A 23,766-nucleotide genomic window follows, 5' to 3' on the forward strand; every position below is an offset into this window, starting at 1 on the left:
TAAGATGACGTCAGCACGTCCGCAGCCTAGCAGCAGTAAAAGACGACGTAAACAAAGCAGTCAAGTCAAGCTAACGCTAAGTAACACTAGCTGACGCTTCGTGAGTAAAATACTTATTGTAGCTGCATTCGGTTATATATGAAAGCCTGTTTTATTTAATTAGTGAGCACAACTTTCATCTGTACAGTGACAGACTCACTGACTAAATGAAATTAAACGAGTTAACAGGATACCGTTATTGCTAGCTACAGTAGCTTTAGCTAGCTTTAGCTGTAGCTCGCTATGTAGCCAGTGGAGGTTCAGATAGTGGTGTGACGCTTCTAGGCTCCAGATGACCACCTGATCACAGAGATCTGGACCCGGACTGAGATGTTTAGCCTGATGGCGAACTGCTGCAACTGGCTGAAACGCTGGCGAGAGCCTGCAAGGTAAATATGATTACATTAATGATGCCAACAAGTGTCCTGATTATACTGAGATCAGCTGAAAGAATGAGTCTTCATCTGATGTTGCAGTCCAGTTTGTAGTCAATATTATATGATGTTTTGGGTTAAAACAGATCATTATTATCCACTTTGTTTTTGCATATTACTATATATTAAGATAGCTAGGCATTTCTAAGTTAAGTGAATTTTTGACCCTAAGTGGTGATACTTTGATACTAAGTAATAAAGGTTAAACTGCTCCCAGTAGACCACTTATACACCAAAAAACTGACAATAACCTGATATTTTCAGGTGGAATTCCATTCATTCATTCATTCATTCTCACTGTGCAATATCATTTTCCACCCGTGCAATTTTGTTAATAGTCTGTTTATTGTCAATACTGTATATACTGCTCCTATTTTTATACTTCCTTCTATTTAAATGGTTCATATTTGTTACACTTTGTTTAGCTCTTTTTTACTGTGTTAGCTGATGCATCTTGTTTTTTGCACAATCCCCTTTGCTGCTGTGCATTGCAAATTTCCCCACTGCGGGACTAATAAAGGAATATCTTATCTCTTATCTTATATTATATTAAAATAGCTAGGCATTTTCTAAGTTCAGTGGATTTTTGACCCTAAGTAATAAAGGTGATATGATGGATTTCTGTTATGCCTATATTTTAGCTGTCTTGGACCATCACAGCCACATAAATTGCACAGAAAGCACTGGAATTAAAATACTACCAGTGTTTTATTATAATCTGAAGTAAATGATGGCAAATAATGGAGGCTTATTACAGATATTAATAGAGCTGAAAGGACTAGTTGACATAAAAAAGATATCTGTTTATCTATCCATCTATCCATCTATCTATCTATCTATCTATCCATCTATCCATCTATCTATCTGTCTGTCTGTCTATCTGACCGTCTATCTTATGTAAAGCACTATGAATTTTATATTTTTAAATTGCCATGCCCTGCTTATTATGTAATATTTTATAGAGCAAACACTTAATATATTATCCAAGTATAATAATAATAATAATAATAATAATATTTGGTAGATAAATAGATCTTGAAAGTAATTCTATTAGTACTTTTTTATTTTATAAAGCAAACACTTAATATATTATCCAAGTATAATAATAATAATAATACTAATATTTGGTAGATAAATAGATCTTGAAAGTAATTCTATTAGTACTTTTTTATTTTATAGAGCAAACACTTAATATATTATTCAAGCATCATAATAATAATAATAATAATAATAATAGTAATAGTAATAATACTAATATTTGGTAGATAAATAGATCTTGAAAGTAATTCTATTAGTACTTTGTTTCAACTATTCATCTTGGATTAGAAGTGATGCAGTGTTCCCGTTCTGCTCCACAAGCATGCTGTCTTTATTCTCAGTATTTTATTAGCTGAGCGTCCCTCTGTGGATACAGAGCATGTAAAACATTCAGAGTGTGAAGCAGCAGCACCACCAAAATGTAATTGCAAAAGCTTAACCCACGTGGTGCCTGTGAGGCATCTGATCCTTTGGACTTAGTCAAGAAATCCTGCCCTAATCCTGCAGCCAGGTCTGTTCAGTGGGTCTCTTTCTTTTAGCCTGACGGTGAGGGGGTTTGTCGCAGCGAGGACAGAGCAGAGGTTTATGGGTTAGTGGACAAAAGGGCACACAGCGTTTCACCTTTTTGGAGGTTTACAACAAGCGGCTGCCCCGATGAAGGCCAGTTGGCTGGAGAGGACGGTTAGATGGATAGTTCGGTTGATGTCTTTTCGGCGCAAGTGTCAAAGTTAAGTATGTAGGTTGTGTTTATGTGTACGATTTAGTAGAGATGCACCGATGCCATTTACAGATACCTGGGCTTTCGGTATCGGCTGATACAGAGTACCGATCTGATACCAGTGTTTAATTAATAAGATGTATGCCTTACTGTGTGGAAGTGACTGTTCTTTTATGTGTAAGGCAACATCAGGCTCGACTTAAACATTGTTTTCGTAACTTTATAAAACAAAATGTAGCAAATCTTTTTTTTTTTAATTTCATTTATACAAATTGAATTTTTTATTTATTTTTAAAATAATAAATCGTACACCAGCAACTTGGTAAAAAAATCCTCAGAAGTAACAGACTTTTTATTTATTATTAAAATATTAAATCATACACCATCAACTTGGTCAAAAATCTTCAAAATAAACAGAATTGTTATTTATCTTAAAAATAATAAATTGTACACCAACAACTTGGTAAAAACAAAATCTAAATTAATAGGAATTACAATTCAAGTGTAATTCCTTTCGATGCAGCAAAAACATTTAACAATTTAAACAGGAATTAAAATTCCAGTATATAATGTATATAGTATATAAACATAGAATAGAATAGATCGGATCCATTGTCACCGATATCCGATCCAGCTATTTGAGTCAGTATCGGCCCGATATCCGATCCGGTATAGGTATCTGTGTGTCCCTAGTGAAATGATTCTAGGTGAACAGAACACCGAAAAATCAATTTGTCAATACCACAATCTGCCAAATATTCTGAGAATAACCATCACTAATATTGCCTCGAGCAAATATACTGCATCTCTGTCTTGTTGCTTTTGTGTTAGCTGACCACGTGACTGTTGCTGACTCACCGTCACAGCCTATTGTGCAGATCTCTGATTGCGTTGGTCATTCAGATTATTAATTGGCTTATCTGTGTCCTCAAATGCATCCTGAGGTCTTATAAGGTACCTGCAGATACTGCCAACCTGGACATCTGGACCTGACCGTCTGTGGTCATGTGTATTTATTTTCTCCCTAACAGGAAAGTGACTCTGGTTATGGTGGGACTGGATAATGCCGGGAAGACAGCCACAGTGCGAGGAATCCAAGGAGGTTTGTTATAAATGTGAAATATTTTTGCACATTTTTCTTGTTTTAAAAAAAATCTTTATAAATAATAGAAAAGATGAGTTTGTGAAGTTTGTTCTCCATCTTGTTACGCCTCACTTACTCTTCTGTTTAATATTTATTATCATGTTTATTTTACACCAAACCGCCTGAGTTATGCCTCGTCTCTTTTATATTTTATCACTGTACATAACAAGTTCATATATTGTAATTTTAGTCATATTTTGTTTTTCTTCGGAATTTTATAACATGTCTGAGGAAAATGTTGATATTCCCAACGGCCTCATCTTTTTCCGATGTCTTTGCCTTTGCATTTCCTGCATTATGTTACCCGCCTGCTAGCATGCTAAATTGTTGCCTCTGTGGATTCCAGACATGTGTTGCTGGCTCTCTGCGCTCACTGATTTCGGTGTAACACCGTCACGCATTGTCTTTGCTAACATGATTTCTGTTTGCTGTTGTTTTGCAGAGAACCCCGAGGACGTGGCTCCTACGGTGGGTTTTTCCAAGGTCGACATGAAGCAGGGCAAGTTCGAGGTGACCATCTTCGACCTGGGCGGTGGGAAGAGGATCCGGGGCATCTGGAAGAACTACTACTCGGAGTCGCACGGCGTGGTGTTCGTGGTGGACTCCAGCGACGTGCAGAGGATCCAGGAAACGCGGGACACCATGGCCGAGGTCCTCCAGCACCCGCGCATTGCAGGGAAACCTGTGCTAGTGTGAGTGTGGAAAAACAGACTGACTTGTGAAACGCAAAGGGCGAGCTGTAAAAGATGAGGTGATAATAGAGAATTTACCTGGCCTAAAAGTCTTTGGTCCAATTTGTTGCTGAATACGTGCACTGCAGGTTGATTCCTGCTTAATCAGTAATCAGGACACAAAGCACAGTTTGAGGCACGGAGAGTTTTTCTCCAAGTATGCAGATAGTTGTAATCAACAATCCACAATCAGGGCAGCCATATTTCCATACGATTCCCAGCCACTAATAACTGCAGCCATGCATAGATGGAGTTTGATAACTGTCCTTGCAGAAACTTTATCTTTCTTTTCAAAGATTGTACCTGGAGCTAGTCTAGTCTAGTCACAGGAGAGGCGTTTGCAAAGTTTTGTATTTATTTAGTTAGCTATTAATCACTTTATTCCTCTCTGCATTCAGGCTCGCCAACAAACAGGACCAAGAGGGAGCGCTGGCGGAGGCAGACATCATAGAGAACCTGTCGTTAGAGAAGCTTGTTAACGAGAACAAGTGTCTCTGTCAGATCGTAAGTGTTTGTGCACCTGTTGGCGGCTGAGTGACATCAAGAGCATTCGGTTTAACTGCTGTTTCACCCAAATATAGACAAAGATAGCATGTAGTCTGGTGGCTGCTTTCTTGCAAAACCACATGTGCATTAAAATGAAGTTTGTATTTTTTTTTAGAGGTCTTATCTCTCAATATATGTCCCTACCATAGGAGCCATGCTCTGCCGTTCTAGGCTATGGCAAAAAAGTCGACAAGTCCATCAAGAAGGGCCTGAAGTGGCTCCTCAACAACATCGCCAAAGACTACGAGGCCATCACCGAGCGCGTGCAGAAGGACACGGCCGAGCAGCGCGCTCAGGAGGACCAGGACAAGAGGGAGAGGATGGAGAGAGTGCGGCAGATACGACAGGAGAGGTGAGGATAATAATCACCTGTGGAAAGCTGTGAGAGCTTTACTCATTTTTGTTTTTCGCAAAATTAGTTTTTAAATGTGTTAACGGCTTTCTCTATAAAGGGCTGTCAACTCTGGAACACATTACAAACTGAAATCAAATCAATTCCACCTATAAAGTCCTTTACAACAAAGGTTAAGTGCTGGCTAAAAGCAAAACAGAGCTGGGATGCATTTTTAGCAAATTAAAGTGTAAATTATTAAGGTGTGTATTGTGGTTTTATGATATAGAAAGCTGTATATTTTAATTACATTCTTCACGTAAAAGCCCAACTAGGGACAAGAGTTGAAAATTAGCAATAGCTATAAACTCTTTCGTGCTCCGCATCAAAACTAGTTTAATATTACTACTATTTTTTATTGCACCCACTGTTCTCATAGAAACAGTAGATGGAAAAGTCAGTCAGATAAGGAAAGAAATGCATGTTGGGAAAGAAAAAGGACGTTTATTCGAAAAGAGAAAACTCCCACTGAATGGTAAACATAAGTATCATTAAATCTGATCTCGGATCCATTTTTGATTTATCAAAGTAGGGGTGCATCATCATCTTGTTGTGTCCACAGAGATCGGGAGGAGCGGGAAGAGGCCGAACGTGAGGGCAGGCAGATCCAGGAAGAGGAGCTTGATGAGGATAACATGCCCAGCCCCTTCCAACCAATGAGCAACGTGATCTCTGAGGTGTGTACAGACGTCACGGGACGGCGAATTGCTGCGTTTGAAGTTATAGTTTTTTTTACCTTTCATGTTCCTTTTCAGAACGAGGATAAAGAAAAGGAGAGGAGGAGGCAAAGAGAGGCGCAGGAGGCGAGGACCAACAGCCCGAAGACGGATCAAGAGGAAGAGGAGTACGAGGACGACGACGAGCCAGACGACACGAGACAAACGCCGGAAAACGCCACTTCAGGTGAGCGTGAAACCTTTTTCATTTCAAACTTTTCTATTTGAGTTTATATACAACTGTGTGGTTGGGAATAGCTGGATAACTCCCCATGATTTCAATCACTTGGCAAAATATGAAATGTGCTTTCTGCCAAGATATTTATTTAGAAGTTAGGTTAAAAAAAAAAAAAAAAAGGACAGATAAAATAATCAGTCTAGATGCAAGGGCGGCTTTTCAAAAGCCAGAGCTTGTAGATAAACACAACGCAAGATATCAAATCTGTTTTCACTGTGAAAGCAAATAGTTAATGGAGAGACTGCAACAAATCTCTGATTGAGATATTTCAAAATGTCCAAACTGTCTGATATGTATCCTCTTTTTCTTCTCTAAGCTCATAGTATTGAATGTCTGATGGATAAATAAACATAGTTACACATTAAGAAGATAATAGCATGCTAAATGAAGGGATAAAGGGATAGGGATAATTGCTTTTGTTTGATTGTTATTAATGCCTTTTAAACGTCGCACGACAGGCGAGCAAGAGAAAAAGAAGACGAGGAAGCTGCACCTGAAGAGGAAGCACAGGGTGGACCCGCTGAGGACGGAGGACGGGCCAGCAGAGAGTCCCACCCCTCCACCTCCTCCAGGTCAGTCCGTCCTTTAAAGTACTGTTGTAGATCCTAACTGTATCTCTGTGTATTCACTGTTCCTACTTAAAGGTCCCATATCATGCTCATTTTCAGGTTCATACTTGTATTTTATGTTTCTACTAGAACATGTTCACATGTTGTACTATTCAGAAAAAACTTTATTTTCCTCATACTGTCTGCCTGACGTTTTAGCACATTTAAACGGAATGGCGTTGCTAAGCAACAGTTTGGGTCAATGTTTACTTCCTGTCAACTGATATCATTCACATACGCTGTATCAGGAAATAAACTGGGACACATTTAGAATGTTTAAAACAAAATAATAGATATTGTATGTTTGTGACATCACAAAGTTACAGACGGCTTGTTTCAAATGTACAGTTTCTGATTTCCTTCTGGTGTGTATTTCTCCGTGGCCATACTTTCACGGTATTTATATAGCACTTAAACCTGCTATATAATACAAAAAGGCATGAAAATCTAATTTTTTACAATATGGGACCTTTAAATATCAGCTGATTTAACTGTTTACTGGTCAAGTTAGTTCAGTTCGGTCATTATTAACTTTTACAACTTAAATACACATAAAAAATAATAATATTTATAATAAATTCCTTTTTTTAATTTTATTTTGTATTTACTTTTTAAAATTATTTGATTTTTTTATTATTATTATTATTATTATTATTTATTTATTTATTTGTTTCCCTTTAATGTGACCAAGACCAACATGGGATGGGGTGGGGGGTAAGTGGTGGTCCCTTTTCTGTTTTTATTTCATGTCAAGGACAATGAGTCTACATTTGAGAAGATGACTTTTACCATGTCTGCCAAAAAAAACAATAAAAAAGATTTTGACATAGTGCCAAACCAAAGCAAGTTTATGCTGACAGAAAAGGTCTAGGCTTCTTACACCAACCCTTCTTACATTCATTATTTTGTACACTTCTCATTAAATTTAGAATCTAAAAATGAAAGAAAGAAACAGAATAAAATATATGTATATTATATATATACCCAAAAATAAAAAAAAAATCATATACACATATACATCAGTTTTATATTTGTTAATCATCTTATTTTGAAATATTTTTTTAAAATCCATTTTTGACTTTATACATTAATTGTGCAGTTTTACAGTCCACCAGATCTCTCAATTTGAGAGCATGCAAGTTTATAAATAATATGTTGCTTGTGTTAAGTCACTGCTCATGCAAACCGAATATTTCCTGCTGCTGCCTCTTCACATTAAAAAAAATGTTCCACTCATGACGCAGCTGGAGGCTTTTATTGTGAAGAAACGCATTGTATCAATAGAGCACTTTGACAACTGATGATGATGTTGTAGGAAGGAATGTGTTTTTTTGTTGTTTAACTGCTTGATCTACTTTGATAAAGTGAAGCTTTCTATCCAGCAAGTAGCCAGTGTCGTCGTCTAGCTATAGATTGTCAGATGCATTGTAGTGTTGTCATCTTTGCTAATCCTTCTGAGTGACCTTGAATCTGTGAAGGAGAAGAACCAGCCTGAGCATCACTTTCCTTTTTTCAGGATTTGTCCTGATCACTGTGTATTTATTCTGTTTTTTTAGTGGGATGGGCGACACCCAAAGTTTCTAGGCTGCCAAAACTAGAACCACTCGGGGACTCGAGACATTCTGGTAAAGATGCCTCAGTGTGAAGTCCGGTCGCTCTTCATCACTCCTCACTGTTAACCAACTATTAAACCTCATGCATTACTTCCTGTTTGCCTTGCTAACCTGCTCTCATTGACTAACTGTCACGACACTGAATCAGTGTTTCTTCTGTGCATTTGCTTTTCTTTTGTTGCTTTTATCATATCAAATGATTGTAAATAGTTGCACTACATTCGTTTTTCTAAGGAGAAAGTCTGGGGCCGGTTGCACAAGGCACCTCAAGTTAAAAACGTTCCTTTAAGTCCAAGTTAAGGTTTCCTTAAAATACAATTGGTTGCACACGACACCCTTCAGTCTTATCCTTAAGATTTCCTTAAAAAGTATACTTAAGTATTTAAGGTTTGCTCCTTAAACTTAAGGAATTACTTAAACCGTTGCACAAAAGACCTTGGCAACCAAAGACCGAAAACAACGAGCTGACAAACTTAGACATAAAAAATACATAGAGATTTTTTTTAACTGTGTAAAATGGGGTATAGGTAAGGGGTGGGATTGTAATATGAAGATGATAGTAGTGACATTTAGCTAAGTGTCAAACTTAAGTGTAAAACTTGAGGTGCTCCGTGCAGCCGGCCCCCCCGGTTTGTCTCACAGCAGTAGTGGTGGATGTGGCGCTGCAGAGGAAACACTGAACTCTGTCTGCCTCGAGACGTGTGTTGACTGTTAATTAGCATCCCACACATCACCGTCTTTCTCTTCTCCTGCGTCTCGCCGCAGCGTTTGTTTGAATGAGTGTGGATCCTTCATGGTGGCGTCCATCTTTATCAACTCACAAAGGCTTCTCTGTGTGTCTGTCTCCCATCTAACCGCCATTCTCTCTCTCTTTGCTTAAATAGATAGAGCTCTAATTTATTTTTATTCCAGGACTCGATGGATCACTAACCTTTCTTCCGTCCCCTCCACAGAATTTTACAAGAAGCCGCTCCCGCCTCTCGCGAACAGGCCGCGGCCTAACGGCGACGCTCATGACGTCATTTTTTAAACCTAGATAGAGGTCCGTCCAATCATGGCTCTCCCCTTTTTTTTTGCTTTCTGTCTCAAGCGAGCGGTGCAACCAAACACAGAGACTCCTGACGTGGGGACGCCGAAAACACAGGAGCAACATGGGAAATGAAGTCCTGCTCAGAAGCTGTTCTATTCAGTGGGAAACATTGAACCTGCCTGAACTGATTGAACGTCAGGTTCTGTCTCCATTCGACAAAATAAACTTTTTTACGGTTAATATCAGTGTTATAGACACTTTGGACTCCGTTTGTCCAGCTTTTAATTGACAAAGAATGTACATATGTCCGCTATAACCTTATATATATATATATATATATATATATATCTTTATGTCTGTTACAGAATAATGGATTTGCACACACGCCGCCATTAAAAATGACCATTTATTTTTGCACCTTCGGTTTTGTAGTGTAAACAAAGGTGATATCTTGGAAGTGGCTTTTCACAGCTGAGTGCTTTAAATTCCCCCTTTTTACAACTCTGAAATGAGTTGAATTATGGGAGTACTTTGCTACACTACGCTCTACTGTACAGGGGAAAGTGTTACACTACATTATTATTGGTCAATTTTAGTAATGAATGTCTTGACATTTCACTTTTTACGGACATGAAAAGATTTGTTAAATCTGTAATAGGGAGCATTTTCTGTCTCTTGCCAGCAGCATCATTTTATTTATTGTTAAAAATGTAAACATATGAAAATATATTTGTCTACAGGGCTACAGATTTTTGTACGCATTCTGCTGTTTACACTGTGTATGTGTTTTTAAAGTGATATTTCTCCTGAGGCCTCAGACTCGCTGCCTCTCAGGTGGCCCCGAGGTGTGAGCCAGCGCCGCCGCCGCTGTTGTTGTTGTTCCAGCTTTTCCGTCTCCCGTTTTCACTTTGAAAATAGCTGAAAATAGATAAAGTTGCATCTCAAAAAGCACAAACTTGGAACACAACGTTGCCCCAGTTAAGTTTCCGTGTGCTGGAAGAGTTAGTGGGACGATTAGGGAGGAGAGCGCATCATTACATCGACACCTGGAACAGCCGATACTGGGTCAGAACACATGAGAATATGTGTAGCAGAAGTAAGAAATATCACTTTAAAACGACTATATTGTAATTCAAATCTATCGTACAGCACTCACTCTCTTGTTAATGAGCTAGATGTTTGAAAAAGCATATTTTTTCTACACAGTTTGGATTTTATAACAGCACAATTAAAGATGTTTTAAATATAGTCTTGACTGATTAGAGTCCATTTGTTCCTGTTTGCAGTATTCCAACATTATGAGCAGCTGCCACTAGATTGGAAATGTTTGTTGCTCTGGCACCCGAGTCGACAGTTATCAGGCCATTAAATAGGCGTTATCAGTCCCTATAAGCATCATAGATGTGGGTCAATAGGGGCCTACTATGCCTACTACGCTGCAGCTCCAGACTTTATACTTCAACACAAGTTTGAGACCTGGTTTCTGGCTTTGAGAGGGAGTAGCTCATGTCCACAAACACTGATTGAACTTTACTAGACCATGGAAGTAACATATTGGAATTCTTAATTTAGGTGATGTTCCCCTTTAACCTGGGCTTTCCACCTTTTCGTCACACAGCAAATGACAAAAATTAATCAAAGCAAGAGCGATCAATCAGATTTTGGTGAGTGGTTTTGCAAATCAGATTTTTGCTAAGGCCTAGAAGACATACCAGTCACCTCGGTTTCTGAGCACAATGAACTGAATGAACTCATTACAGTAATAAAACACACACAGTGACTCTGGACGCACCATCTCTTTTGTTTCTGGTCACACAGTGCAGACGTGATTTGTCACTGAAAAAAATTAAACTGCCCAGGGCCAAAACATTTGTCATCGTGGAATCGTGCTGTATAATAAAACAATCATGCTAAAATGAGCTGAGGGGAGAAAAAAGTGACACCTGCTCCAAAATGATGCAAAATTTAAAGGATATGGTGATTTAAAGCTGCAGTGGGTAGAAATGGAGGAAATATTATTAAAAACGTTATTTTTATAAAAAACGTAGTAGTGTTTGAGACAGGTAATCTGAAAAGAATCCCTCGGTGTCCTCCGGTGTCCTCCGGTGCTCCTGATGGCATCTGCAAGATTTCACAAACCGGAGGAAAACAACCTATTGGAGCCGAGCTGGAGCCTTGCCGTCTCTGAGCAGCTGTCAATCAATCGCGAACTCCGATCAAACGGTCAAACTAGGCAGACACACTATCATATCACTGTCATTAGTTATCATGAAATTTTTGCCCAATGATTCCAAAAACATTCTGCCTACTGTAGGTTTAAATCCCTTGTTGACAAAGTAATTATACATTTACAAAGTGCTAATGAGAGTGGGCTGCCCTCATGTTGGAGAGAAATATCTGCGAGACTTTATGAGGACTAAAAAGAGGAAAATGAAGCCGCAGAGAGATTATGATTTTTCACAATTTGGAAATGAGCTTCAGCAATCTGCTTTCCTCTAAAGATAGTTGCTGTTAGACGTCGTGCAGCATCTGTTAGCAGCTTCTACAGGCCATGTCACTTGCAACCAGAACATTGCAATAATGTGCTGTCTCATTACTGCTCTCCCTGTTGTCGATACGCAGACAGGCTTCATTTAAGTGAGTGATGTCATGACGCTGGGAGCTGAGATTCGTGCATTGATGCTGCTGCCGAGTCCTGCAGGACGAGGAGCAGCAGATGCACCGGTGCCCTTAAGCAGATGCTCTCAGACATCAATCCCCCGCTCATTATGCGTGCACACTCCTTGATATCAATCTGTTACGTCCACTCCATTCCAGGAGCGATTTTGTGATGAAGCGTTGTAATTTGCTTTCCAAAATCTGCTCTGTTTTAGTTACTGACTTTTACCTAGATTGCCTCTCAGCAAACCCCTAAAAGTCTGCAAGTTTAACTAAGGAAGTTTTCATGTCAAGCAGCCTATACAATTGTTAAAATTACAAAAATGCCTCAAGCAGCCAAAGCTGGAGGATTATAAAATGAGGCCGCATTGCATTTTTTTCGTCTATTGAGGATTCTGTCAGTGGAGAAATTGGTATCTCTTCCTCTGCTACAATGGGTGTCTCTCTGCATTGTTGTGCAAATGTAGGTGCAGAGTTTGATCGTATAAAAATGTTCTGCTATCAAACTCCATTGTAGCGGCGTCGGAAACATTTCAATTTGACATCAAGTTGTTCCGTGAGAAAACAGCGAGGAGCTGTTTTACTGTGTTTTTAACTTTTATTGTGACATTCTCACTTTGCACAGCATATATGTATGGGTGACATATTCATTAATGTGTGTAAATCGAAACGGAGGAATATAATAAGGAATGCAGATGAACAGAAAGCTGGTTTGTCCTTTAAAGGAACAGTGTGTAACATTTAGGGGGATCTATTGGCAGGAATGGAATATTAATAAGTATATTTTCTTTAGTGTACAATCACCTGAAAATAAGAGCCGTTGTGTTTTCGATACCTTAGAATGAGCCGTTTATATCTACATACGGGTCCTCGTCGCAGAGACGGCCGCCATGTCTCTACAGTAGCTCAGAACAGACAAACCAAACACCAGAACGAGCGAGACCCGTTGCTCATGTGAGTACATCCCAGTAGGAAACACACAGGCATCGTAGCTTCAGCAAGAGAGATGTCTCTTGCACAACTTTTGGGTGCGTCGTCTTTCTAATTACGTATCTTCAACAGTTTTACGACAAAAATGAGACTTTCTTGACTTGCAAAATTATCTTTGAAATTGACAAACATGAGATGTGTTATTCATGGCACAATTCAAACTGGATCAAAAAAATGTTTGTCTGTCGCCGTTGACTACTGTACATATTTGTTCCGAAATAAGGTCCCGTGGTGGTCCTCCGGAAGGAGAGACTTCGCCTCTCTATTCACGTTTTCACGTTTTTGCATCAGCCACACGCTTGGCACATGGAAGAATTTTCAGTTGGTTGCAATCTGCAACCACAACACTAGATGCTGCCAAATCCTACACACTGCTCCTTTAAGTTGTCGCCCATCTTCAAGTTATGAGGTCATCTGTGAACAGATTGTGTCACATATTGATTGACCTCTGCATTTACTGTACATTTATATCTATGGGCTCATTGTAAGAAAGTTGTCAGTTCATCCAAGAGTCATATTAGAAGAGTTGTCAACGATCTTCTTGGGTTTTTCAAAGACTTCTGGCTATTTATTTTTCAGAAAATTGGAGGCTTATAGCTCTATGAATAACTGAGGCTCGGTTTTCGCCACCGTATTGTACACGGCTAGTGTAAAAAGATGTTACCCCTTAGAGGATAAAGTGAATACATCTATTCTACTAACTCTAATCTTAGCACATACTGCATCATTATTTGTAGTGCTTTTATTTTGACAACACATCTCAATCAAAATGTGTCCAGCACCAATGTTTAAAACAGCAAACATAAAAGTTCTCATGTGCAGGGAATAGGTTGAATCACTATTGTGTTAAATCACTTGGCAACAGCGAGCAGCAAAAGGGCTGTGAACTGAGATGAAATATTTTTTGGGCAGTTGTGCTTGTTGCCAGTAGAGCAACCATTCATCTGAAAATGTTGCACGTCGCATGTTGTTAATACTTCTTGGGGAAATACTGCATAAAATACTGTACACATGACTGGAGGAGACATTTACACTGGTACTGAGATTGAAAAGATCACATTATTCGATATTTTAACAAGTCTAACAAGTGTAATTGCATTAGACACCAGGGAAAAGCATGTATAATTTAATTCTTCAAACAAGTGATGTAAAGTTGAGATTGAATTATAATAAGTGTGTCAAGTGGTAGAAATTATTTCTTTCCTTCTGGGAGAGACCAAGCAAACAAAACACAAATTAAAGGATGAGGCTGGCAAAAATCAATATTTTTCTCATTGTCAACAAGAGTAAAACCAACTATCCTACTAACAAGCATTATTTGTGCAGCCAAAGCAGATGTTTCTGTTCGATAGAGCTGAAATACAAAATATGTATTAATCCGCAGCTGAAAATAGTCCCTGACAAATGAAACATAAGCTAAAAACAGCAGCTATTTTAGGAAATAAAAAAGATAAAAGTTTTTAAAAAGTGTCTTCTTCACTCTAGCTTTACAACTGAGATAGCTACAACCTAAAAATCACAAGTTGCGTTAATGCGTTACAGAAATGAGTGGCATTAAAACGTATTTGCGTTACTTTGACAGCCCTGGTATAAAGTAATTAAAACTAGCTCCATCTGGACCAGCTACAACACTAAAATGCTGTATAATACTGTCATATATCAATCATAAGTGCAAGAACGAGTAAGTTTTGACACATAAAGTATATTTTATTGATAATATGTCTGTAGTTTTACTTGAGCAGGACTTTAAAGGAAGGACTCGGAGTGAAAATATCTGCAGCCCCGAAGCACCGATGGAGCTGGTGTCTATACGCTCCCTATTACACCTTGAGTGAGCAGAAGTAAAGCTCCTATATAGTGTGAAGCAGCTAATAATGAGATGAGCATGAAAGGCATTCAGTGTCTCACTCAAGGACACATGTGGGCTGATGGACACCGACTGCATGCAGAGATCAAATCTGTGGCCACTGAATCCACTCAGTACGTGGATATTCTCATCCTTTCATCATCATCATTATCTGTAACCGCTTATACTATTCAGGGTCGCGCGGGGGGGGGAACCGATCCCAGCTGACATTGGGTGAAGGCGGGGTACAGGTCGCCAGCCTATCAGAGGGCTGACACATAGAGACAGACACCCATGCATACCTACGAGTCAACAATTAACCTGCATGTCTTTGGACCGTGGGGGGAAACCTGAGCACCCGGAGTAAACCCACCACCTCCCACCCACCCCATAATGCATAAAAATGTACATTTAGTCCAATCTGGATCCAAAAAAAAACTGTTTTGATACTACTGCCATGATATAATTGATCATACACCATGCTGTGCACGCTGCAGGAAGCTCCTACTCTCTTCCTGTGCTGTTAAAAAGACAATAATCTGAAGGAGAGTTAGGACACATTACGATGATAAGCCATTTCCTGTGCCTTTCATCTTACATCATACACCATAGTGGGGGAACGGGTAACCAGGCCAGTACGCTATGTCTCCCTGCATGTAGTAGTAGTAGAACTAGATCTCTGTTATGCAGTTTTAAAAAATGCCCGTGGTGAGTTGTGTGTCAACCTGTCATGAAACCCCGCAGGTTACACAAAGAGCTAATAATGAACAAGTTGTGCTCTGGCTCGTGGTGCGTGCATCTGTCTTTAGAATGAGATAGAACAGGTAATAGGTAATTGAGTGTGCTTGTGTGCTGGAGGGGGTTACGCTACGCAGCAGTAGATTGAGCCTATAGGGAGTACACAGAGAATCACTGCTGCTTTAACCCCCCGAGCAGCCGCTTCTTACGGCCTGCAGAGGGCAATGCAGCTCCAGTAATCCCTGCTCCACACACAGAGTTGGGGGAATCTTCCTTATTCATCTGGAGCTGAATTTAAGGATGTTTCCAGGGCTCAGGAGAAGCAGGATCTGCAGGGTGGTTTTAACTAAAGAGCACAAAGCTTTCATCCTTTTAATGTAAGCCCGTGTCATGTCTCATTATGTAACTAAACAGGGTAGAAAAAGGGGAAGTCGGAGCACGTGATGAGCAGATTTTTGAGTCTGCAGAGCAGCTGCTAAATGTACACAGTGGCTGGTTAAATGTACATTTAATGCTGTTACATACAGAGATGCTGCCAGCAGGGGAGCAAAGGGTGAATTATTACTGAAGCATTTGTATTGAGGTGAAGTGACGAGGGTTTACACCAATACAAGCATACGGTTTATGTAAAAGGACAGAAAATCTAACCCAAAATATTCAGTTTACTGTCATATAGGACACAGAAAAACAGTAAGAATAAAGCAGGATTTTTATTTCTTTTTGACCAAAAATCTTCTGACATAGTCCACTAATTTGGAGCTTTCAGCCACATCTTGTGGCCTTCAGCAGCTGATGGAGTTTGCTAGGTTGTTGTGTTTGGATGCTTTATTTGTTATCAGGTGACCAAGGTGAGAAATTTTGTCAATACAGGTGGTCAGACTCGTGGATGGTCCTTTACTGTCACAGTTTGGTCAACAAATCAAATGACACTGATATGCGAAATAAAAATAATGATAATATATCAATAAAATATATACAAAATAATAAGAATAAAATAAAAATAATAAGAATATTTTATTCATATAAATATATTATTGTACATTTTTCCTTTTTATAATTAGTATTTTATTGAATATTTACATAAACATTGTCACATTTTGGTCAATAAATTAAATTAATCCTGTATATAATAATAATAATAATATAAGATATAAACCAAATTAATTAATATAAACTAATAATTTTTATTTTATAATTAATATTTTATTGAATTTTTACATAAGCATTGTCACATTTTTGTCAATAAATTAAATGAATCCTATATGCATAATAATAATGATAACAGTAATAATTAAAGAACTATAATAATAAATCATAAAATAGGATGATAATAATAATTATTATTATAATTATAATAATAATATTAAATTAAATTAAATTATTACAAAATTATTAAATAAAAAATGAATAATAAAATACAAAAGAAAATGAATCAAATATATATTTCTACAATAATCTGCACCATGAGCTAATCTAATTTACAAGCAACCAATTAGTTCTCAAACACATAAAAAGTGTGTATCAGCTATCGGACAGACATGAGACTGTTTGGAGTAGGTTGTCATGAGTTCCTTTGACATGTTTTATCTAAAGTTTAGGTAACAGATGAACTCTGTTTCTCTCTTTGAAAACCCACATATCAAAGTGCTGATTCGTCCTTTTGTAGTTGGCAAATGCTGCTAATTGCGATCCAGTGTGACTCACCTTTATGTAGTGTTGCAACGCAGATTTAGTGACTTGAAAGTCCTTTTTGGTGTTTTCCATCTTACTGTGTATCCCCTGCAGAGATGTTATCTTTGCTGTTTGATTGCATGTTGGTCTGGTTGCAGCTTCTCAAATTCCTGCTTCTCTGTGCTTTATATCACTGTTTTTCAATACCTTTGGGGTTCACGCTGTTGTTTGGACAAAAATCAAAACTGTTTAAAGACGTCACATTGGGCCCTGGGAAAACGTTTCTGACATTTGATTTAACTGTTAATCAAAACAATCATTTATTGCAGCCCTAAGGCACAACAACCAAGTTAAAGCAATTGCTTATTATTATTATTATTATTATTATTATTATTATTATTATTATTATTATTATTGATAATAATGTTAATAATAATAATGATAATAATCTAAACATAAAATGTATACAAAATAATAATAAAACAAAATAATGTACTTTTAGTAATTAATATTTTATTGAATTTTTACGTAAACATTGTCACATTTTTGACAACAATCAAATGACTTTGATATGCAAAATAATAATAATAATATTAACATAAAATATGTACAAAATGATAATAATAAAATAAAATAATAAAATAAGATTTTTTCTTTTCATAATTAGTTTTTTATTGAATTTTCACATAAACGTCACATTTTGGTCAACAAATAAAATGACTTCGATATGCAAAATAATGGTAATAATAATAATAATGATATAAACATAAAATATATACAAAATAAAAATAATAATAATGATATAAACATACAATATATACAAAATAATAATAATATTATAAACATAAAATATATACAAAATAATAATAATAAAATAATAAAATAATATTTCTTTTTTAAATATTTTATTTAATTTTTACATAAATATCAACATGTCACATTTTGGTCAACAAATCAAATGACTTTGATGTGGAAAATAATAATAATAACAATGATTTTATTAATAATAATAATAATAATAATAATAATAATAATAATAATATAAACATAAACTATATACAACACAATAATGATAAAATAAAATGATAAAATAATATTTTTTTATGTCCTTTTTATGATGTGTTTTCCATCTTACTGTGAATCCCCTGTAGAGACGTTGTCAGCTTTGCTGTTTGATTGCATGTTGGTCTGGTTGCAGCTCCTCGAATTTCTGCTTCTCTGTGCTTTATATCACTGTTTTTCAATACCTTTGGGGTTCACGCTGTTTTGTCGCATGAATGTGGACAAAAAGAAAACTGTTTAAAGACGTCACATTGTGCTCTGGGAAAACATTTTATTTAATTGTTAATCAAAACAATCATTTGTTGCAGCCCTAAGGCACAACATCCCAGTTAAAGCGATATAAAAATATATATTTTTACCCACTAACAGTGATTTTGATGGAGAACTGCCATATTGTAACTACTAAATAGCTTGTAAGTGCTGGCTCATGAGATTCAGGCTTAATTCCACAAAAGCAATTTGCACCTATTGATGAAGATGAATACAGTTAATGTAAATGAAAAAAAAACTGACCTGCAAAGCAGCCACTCACTATCTAGTGCCCTTATCTACAAATGCACTCTGCTGTGCTGGCTTTACCTATTTCAATGTCGCATCACATTTCTGATCCAATAGCCTTATTGCATGCAAGTGCTCGTCTAAAACAATGGGCTAATGTGCCACATGCACTCGGTATCAACACACCTGATAAGGACACAATGCACGGTTTGATTAAGGTCGGTGAAATAAAAAAAAAAGTGGAGGTTAGCAAATGGCAGAAGGAGATGCAGAGAGGCAGTAAAAGGAGGGAGATTAGGGGGGGGGGAGGCAATGAGAGATGGGAGAGAGAATAAGAAAAGCAGATAAGGGATAATGAGGTGTTCGCAGGGAAGAGTGATAGAGAAAAGAAAGGAAAAAGGGCAAATAATGGGCGAGTGGAATTTAGGGGGAGAGACAGAGGAGATAAAGGTGAAAAAGGGAGCAGAGGGAGGTGGTGGCGGATCCGGCCAGGCTCAGCAAAACCAGGGTGGGGATAGAGAGGAGCCACGCTGAGAGCGTAACAGGATTGTGGGGAAGCTCGACATAGATGAAGAAGCCATCGGCCTTGGTGTGACAGGGCGGTGTGTGGGTGCACCGAGGGCGGCTCCAGGGAACATCATGAGGCAATACACAGGGAACAGCTGTGAATGTGTTTAGCTGTAAATGGTATTGTTTCGGACAATTGTGATCTGGCAAGGAAGCATACATTTCCTTTGGTTGGCTAATATCAGGCTAAATCTGACTGACAGATGATTGACAACCTTTTTACACCAGGATGAACGTGGCAAACAATGGACTGGCATGAGTTTTTCTCAGTGAGCAATAGGGGTGTAATAAAATATCGAAAATATTGAACATCGCCTTGCTTACAGTATCGCAATATATTGAATCATAACCCCTGTATCACGATATGTATCGTATCGCGAGATTCTTGCCGATGCACAGCCCTAGTGAGCAACCTCCAAGCCAATGCTGAAGGGCCTTAAACTTGAATTCTTTCTAACAGCCAGCAGTTGCGAAAAGAAGTCTGATTGTATAGAAGTCTATGAAAAAATGAGCCTACTTCTCACTTGATTTATTACCTCAGTAAACATTGTAACATGAGTTTATGTTCTCAATCGCTAGTTTCAAGTCTTCTTCAATACAGCATGATGTTCATTTAGTAAATTATGGTCCCATTTACAGTCAGATAGACCATAAAGCAGGGGATGCGTTGGCGTTGTCTGGTCTGGGAGTTCATGTTTTCGTCTTACAACTTTAACCCCTTCACAGTGTGTTTTCAGGTCCTGACCGCAACATTTTTGGTCGCTTGAAAATATCTTATTCAGTCATCTTATTAGTCCACAAATCAATGGGTGATGTCAGGGTGACTACGTCCACTTCTGATATACAGTCTAGAATTTTTCTCCAGAGCCCGTATTTATCATATTGAATATAAAGACAAAAAATCCTTCTCTTTAATTCCTACTTGCAGACTTAAAATGAGCTATTTGGCATATGTCTCTTGACTTGAGAGCAGATGTAAGGAAGATCCTTGAGTCTTTTTCTGCTCCGAGTATACATGCAAGAAATTATCATTTGAGAGCAGCTGTTAAAGGTCACACCACCACTTCTAAGTTGCTTGATAAATATGTCTTATTCTTTACTTTAAGCAGGCTCATAAATATGGGCCCGGGCTTTCAAACTATCCACTGGAATCAGTTTCCGACAACATTTAAGGTCAGGAATGTGCCAAAGCATGCTTTATTTAGATCAACACAAACAAATGTAAGTAGTTTATTTATTTATTTACCCAGAATCCCTACGGTAGAAACTACTCTTCCTGGGGTCCATACAAAAACACTACATCACAATGTAAAAACAAACATGTAATTCAAATCCAAAGCAAAAGAAATAACATAAGAAAAAGAAACAAACTTCAACCAAAACAAACAGAAAAACAATAACAAAAACTGCTAATGACAATAATATTATAATTATTATTATAATAATAAAAACAAAATGACCACAAGTCAAAAAGGCAAAAAAAAAAAAAAAAACTACAACAAAGAAATCAACAACAACAAAACTGTTAATGACAATAATAACAACAACAGATGACAACAAATCATTTTTTTACGAGAAACAAAATAAAAACAAGCAAAATACAAAAAACACTAAAATCAACAACAATAAAGCTGCTAATGACAATGATAATAACAAATGACAACAAGTCGAAAATGTAACAAGAGACAAAAGAAAAACACGCAAACTACAAATAATCACTAAAATCAACAATAATTAAACTACTAATAACAATAACAGCAAAACAACAAGTATCCACAACTTGAAAACATTCGATACAGTTAAATAACAACAGCAGCACCATTAAACAGCGTATACAGTTGCTGAAATATATTTAAACCAACGTATTTCTTTTTAAAAACAGTTTGTTTTGGCATCCTGCTCAAAACTTACTCCTTGTAGTTTGTCAATTAAGGACCAATGAGGAAGCTAAAAGCTGGGGGGCTCTGGGAAGTTTATAAAGCAGTCTACATTGACCCTTTGACCTCTCCATCTGCCTCTTGATAGGAAAATGCAACATGGAGAGAGCCCCCATTGTTTGAGTCATCCTTGTGAGTGGAAGAAAACATGTCTGGATGCTTTTAATATGGACTCCAACCAGGTACGCAGCGGATCACGGTCGACACTGTCACCCCTCGACCACCAGGGCATCGTTTTATTATATTTTTAGACATTTGACTACATCTTCTTGCAGTGTAGAACATTTCCTGCTGTTTATGTGAGGGAACACAGGTTTGACATTTGAACCGTTATTAAATGAAACATGAAAAGGGGGTTGTGCAGGTTTAATCTCCAATGCATCTCTGCATTTAATATCAACAGGTCACCAATGCCACACAGGTTTAATTAAAGCACAGCTGCATCAATCAATATGCACATCCTGAGAGTAAATAAAGTATTGGTTTATATGTCACAGGATGGAAAAATTGAGTTTGCATATATAGCCGTTATCAGTCGCTATAAGCCCCATAGATGTGGGTCAATAGGGGCCTACTACGCTGACTAGTAGGTTTTATCATCTATTCACATGGTAGATCACCAAAAGAGTGAATAAAAGAACACGACAGCGACCTCTAGTGACCGTAGTAATTATGACGGGAGCAGAAGCGGAAGTCAGGCGCTGTAGTATAGACAGTGTGAAATCAACCCGGTCTCACTCCCAACTTGTCAAATACCGCCATTTGGTAAGTGCCCCTCGATATCGAAACTGATTCACAGAGGCACCCTTTAGTGACAGTAGGTGATTCAAGACTTTCAACCAGGAGACTGCTGTTTGTGTCCTGTGTGAAACTAAAAGTAACGTTGGCTTATTCACATCATTCATTAGTTACGTGATTCGTTGGTATCGTCAATCCCGTGAGTCCCGTGAATCAGTAGTCACGTGACTCGTTAGTATAATCAGTCCCGTGAGTCAATAGTCACGTGATTCGTTGGTATCGTCAGTCGTGTGTGACAGTAGTCACGGGACTCGTTAGTATTGTCATTCCCCTGAGTCCAGTGAGTCAGTAGTCACGGGACTCGTTAGTATCATCAGTTCCGTGAGTCCCGTGAGTCAGTAGTCACGAGTCCATAGTATCGTCAGTCACATGAGTCACTTGTTACGTCAGTCGCTACTCAGTAAAGTTAACGTCAACCACGACCGTTTCCCAAGGAGGATGAAAACAAGAGATGTTATAGGCCGCTACTGACCCACATCTAAGGTACGTATAGCGACTGATAACGCCTATTTAATGGTCTGATAACAGTCAAATTGGTTGCATATGGTCAAACAGTGGGTTTTGTGTATACTATGTGCTGATGTGTCAGCGCAACTGAATATCTGAGATGCAAATCATGTGTCAGAGAGAAGAAATGCTGAGCAGAGAAAAGGAAGTGAATTCAGGAGTAGAGCCTCTATCATTTGGCTCAAACTGACAGCACAATACTAAAGAGGATTTTTAGGTATTCATTTATTTTTCATTCAGCGTCTCTTGCTTTCAGAAAAAAAATAATCACAAACATGGATCTTTGCCTGGCCAAAATTCAAACAACAATACACTCAGTGTTATCCTCTTTTGGCTTCTCAGTGTTGTTTTTTCTTTGGTTGGCGTGCCATTTAATGTGCAAGCATGCACATAACTGGGATTAATCAAAGGTGTGATTTTGACACACACCTACACGCACACAAGCATACGATGCTGCGCTGAAAGACTGATCCGTGCTGAGTTGGGCCATAATTACTTGCTAGCAGACAGGCGAGGATGGGAAAGCCAAAAGAAATCATTAGGGAGCTGTCAGGTACCTAAAACACTCTGATGTCAGTCCTCCGTGGGCGCAGCGAGGCAACGTCGTTGTTGTTGTTTTTAAGTATTTCTGCTTTGCTGAAGAGCACACTGGAGAGAGCGACAGGAAAGATGAGAGAGGATGTGAAAACCAACAAAGACGATGCTGGATTTGGACCCTTGATAATGCAAAGACATAGGCCAGCTATGAATTATATAACCCCTCAGCCTGCTGCTGCTTTATATTTGGGGGCTTTTAGGTTTTAAGTTATCTCCTGTATTCCTTTTACACTTTAATTTAAGATTCTTTCTCTGTTTAATTTAGTTGAGTCTTTTGATTGCTTTTAAAGCCCCTCATGGTTTGATACTGTTTTATGTATTTCTGATCTTTTCTGCAGCAGGACTCTTCAGATGTGGCAACCAAAAGTGCTGTTAAAAGTTCCACGGATCGGACTTTTACTGTTTAAGCTCCAACACTGTGAAATAAACTCCCCATAAGTATCAGCACGGATAAGATTGTGCCACAGAAAACATATATATTATTTGTTGTTTTTGTTGTGTGTGGACCCCAGGAAGAGTAGCTGCTACCTTGATGGCAGGTAATGGGGATCCGAATAAAGAATAAATAAATTAGAATACATTAAAATAAGTTAAAAATAAATTATAAATAAATTAGAATACATTAAAATAAGTTAAAAATAAATTATAAAT

The 23,766-nt window shown here is 37.9% G+C and overlaps 1 protein-coding gene and 2 long non-coding RNA genes across 8 annotated transcripts in view; 1 reads left to right on the forward strand and 2 right to left on the reverse strand.

Moving 5' to 3' along the window:
- arl13b (ADP-ribosylation factor-like 13b) lies at positions 1-21,531 on the forward strand. 6 transcript variants are annotated; one of them, XM_037762476.1, is made up of 10 exons: positions 1-428; positions 3,261-3,331; positions 3,816-4,065; positions 4,503-4,608; positions 4,800-5,002; positions 5,604-5,718; positions 5,797-5,944; positions 6,454-6,567; positions 8,160-8,228; positions 9,170-9,307. In XM_037762476.1, the coding sequence occupies exons 1-10, from the start codon at positions 370-372 to the stop codon at positions 9,244-9,246; spliced, it is 1,212 nt and encodes a 403-aa protein (XP_037618404.1). In that variant the 5' UTR covers positions 1-369; the 3' UTR covers positions 9,247-9,307. The 6 variants fall into 6 exon arrangements, with proteins under 6 accessions (XP_037618404.1, XP_037618403.1, XP_037618406.1 ...); XM_037762475.1 differs by lacking the exon at positions 1-428 and adding an exon at positions 2,062-2,239; XM_037762477.1 differs by lacking the exon at positions 1-428 and adding an exon at positions 2,063-2,239 and having other exon boundaries at positions 9,307-10,494.
- Positions 10,797-23,766, reverse strand: part of LOC119483953 — an 18,979-nt gene continuing 6,009 nt past the window's right edge. The window contains exon 3 of the long non-coding RNA XR_005205869.1: positions 10,797-10,808. This is a non-coding gene — a long non-coding RNA (uncharacterized LOC119483953). The remainder of the gene's footprint in view (positions 10,809-23,766) is intronic.
- Positions 22,727-23,766, reverse strand: part of LOC119483955 — a 1,516-nt gene continuing 476 nt past the window's right edge. Inside the window, exon 2 of the long non-coding RNA XR_005205871.1 lies at positions 22,727-23,166. This is a non-coding gene — a long non-coding RNA (uncharacterized LOC119483955). The remainder of the gene's footprint in view (positions 23,167-23,766) is intronic.

This window comes from Sebastes umbrosus, chromosome 24 (genome assembly GCF_015220745.1).
Source record: "Sebastes umbrosus isolate fSebUmb1 chromosome 24, fSebUmb1.pri, whole genome shotgun sequence".
Lineage (NCBI taxonomy): Eukaryota > Metazoa > Chordata > Actinopteri > Perciformes > Sebastidae > Sebastes > Sebastes umbrosus.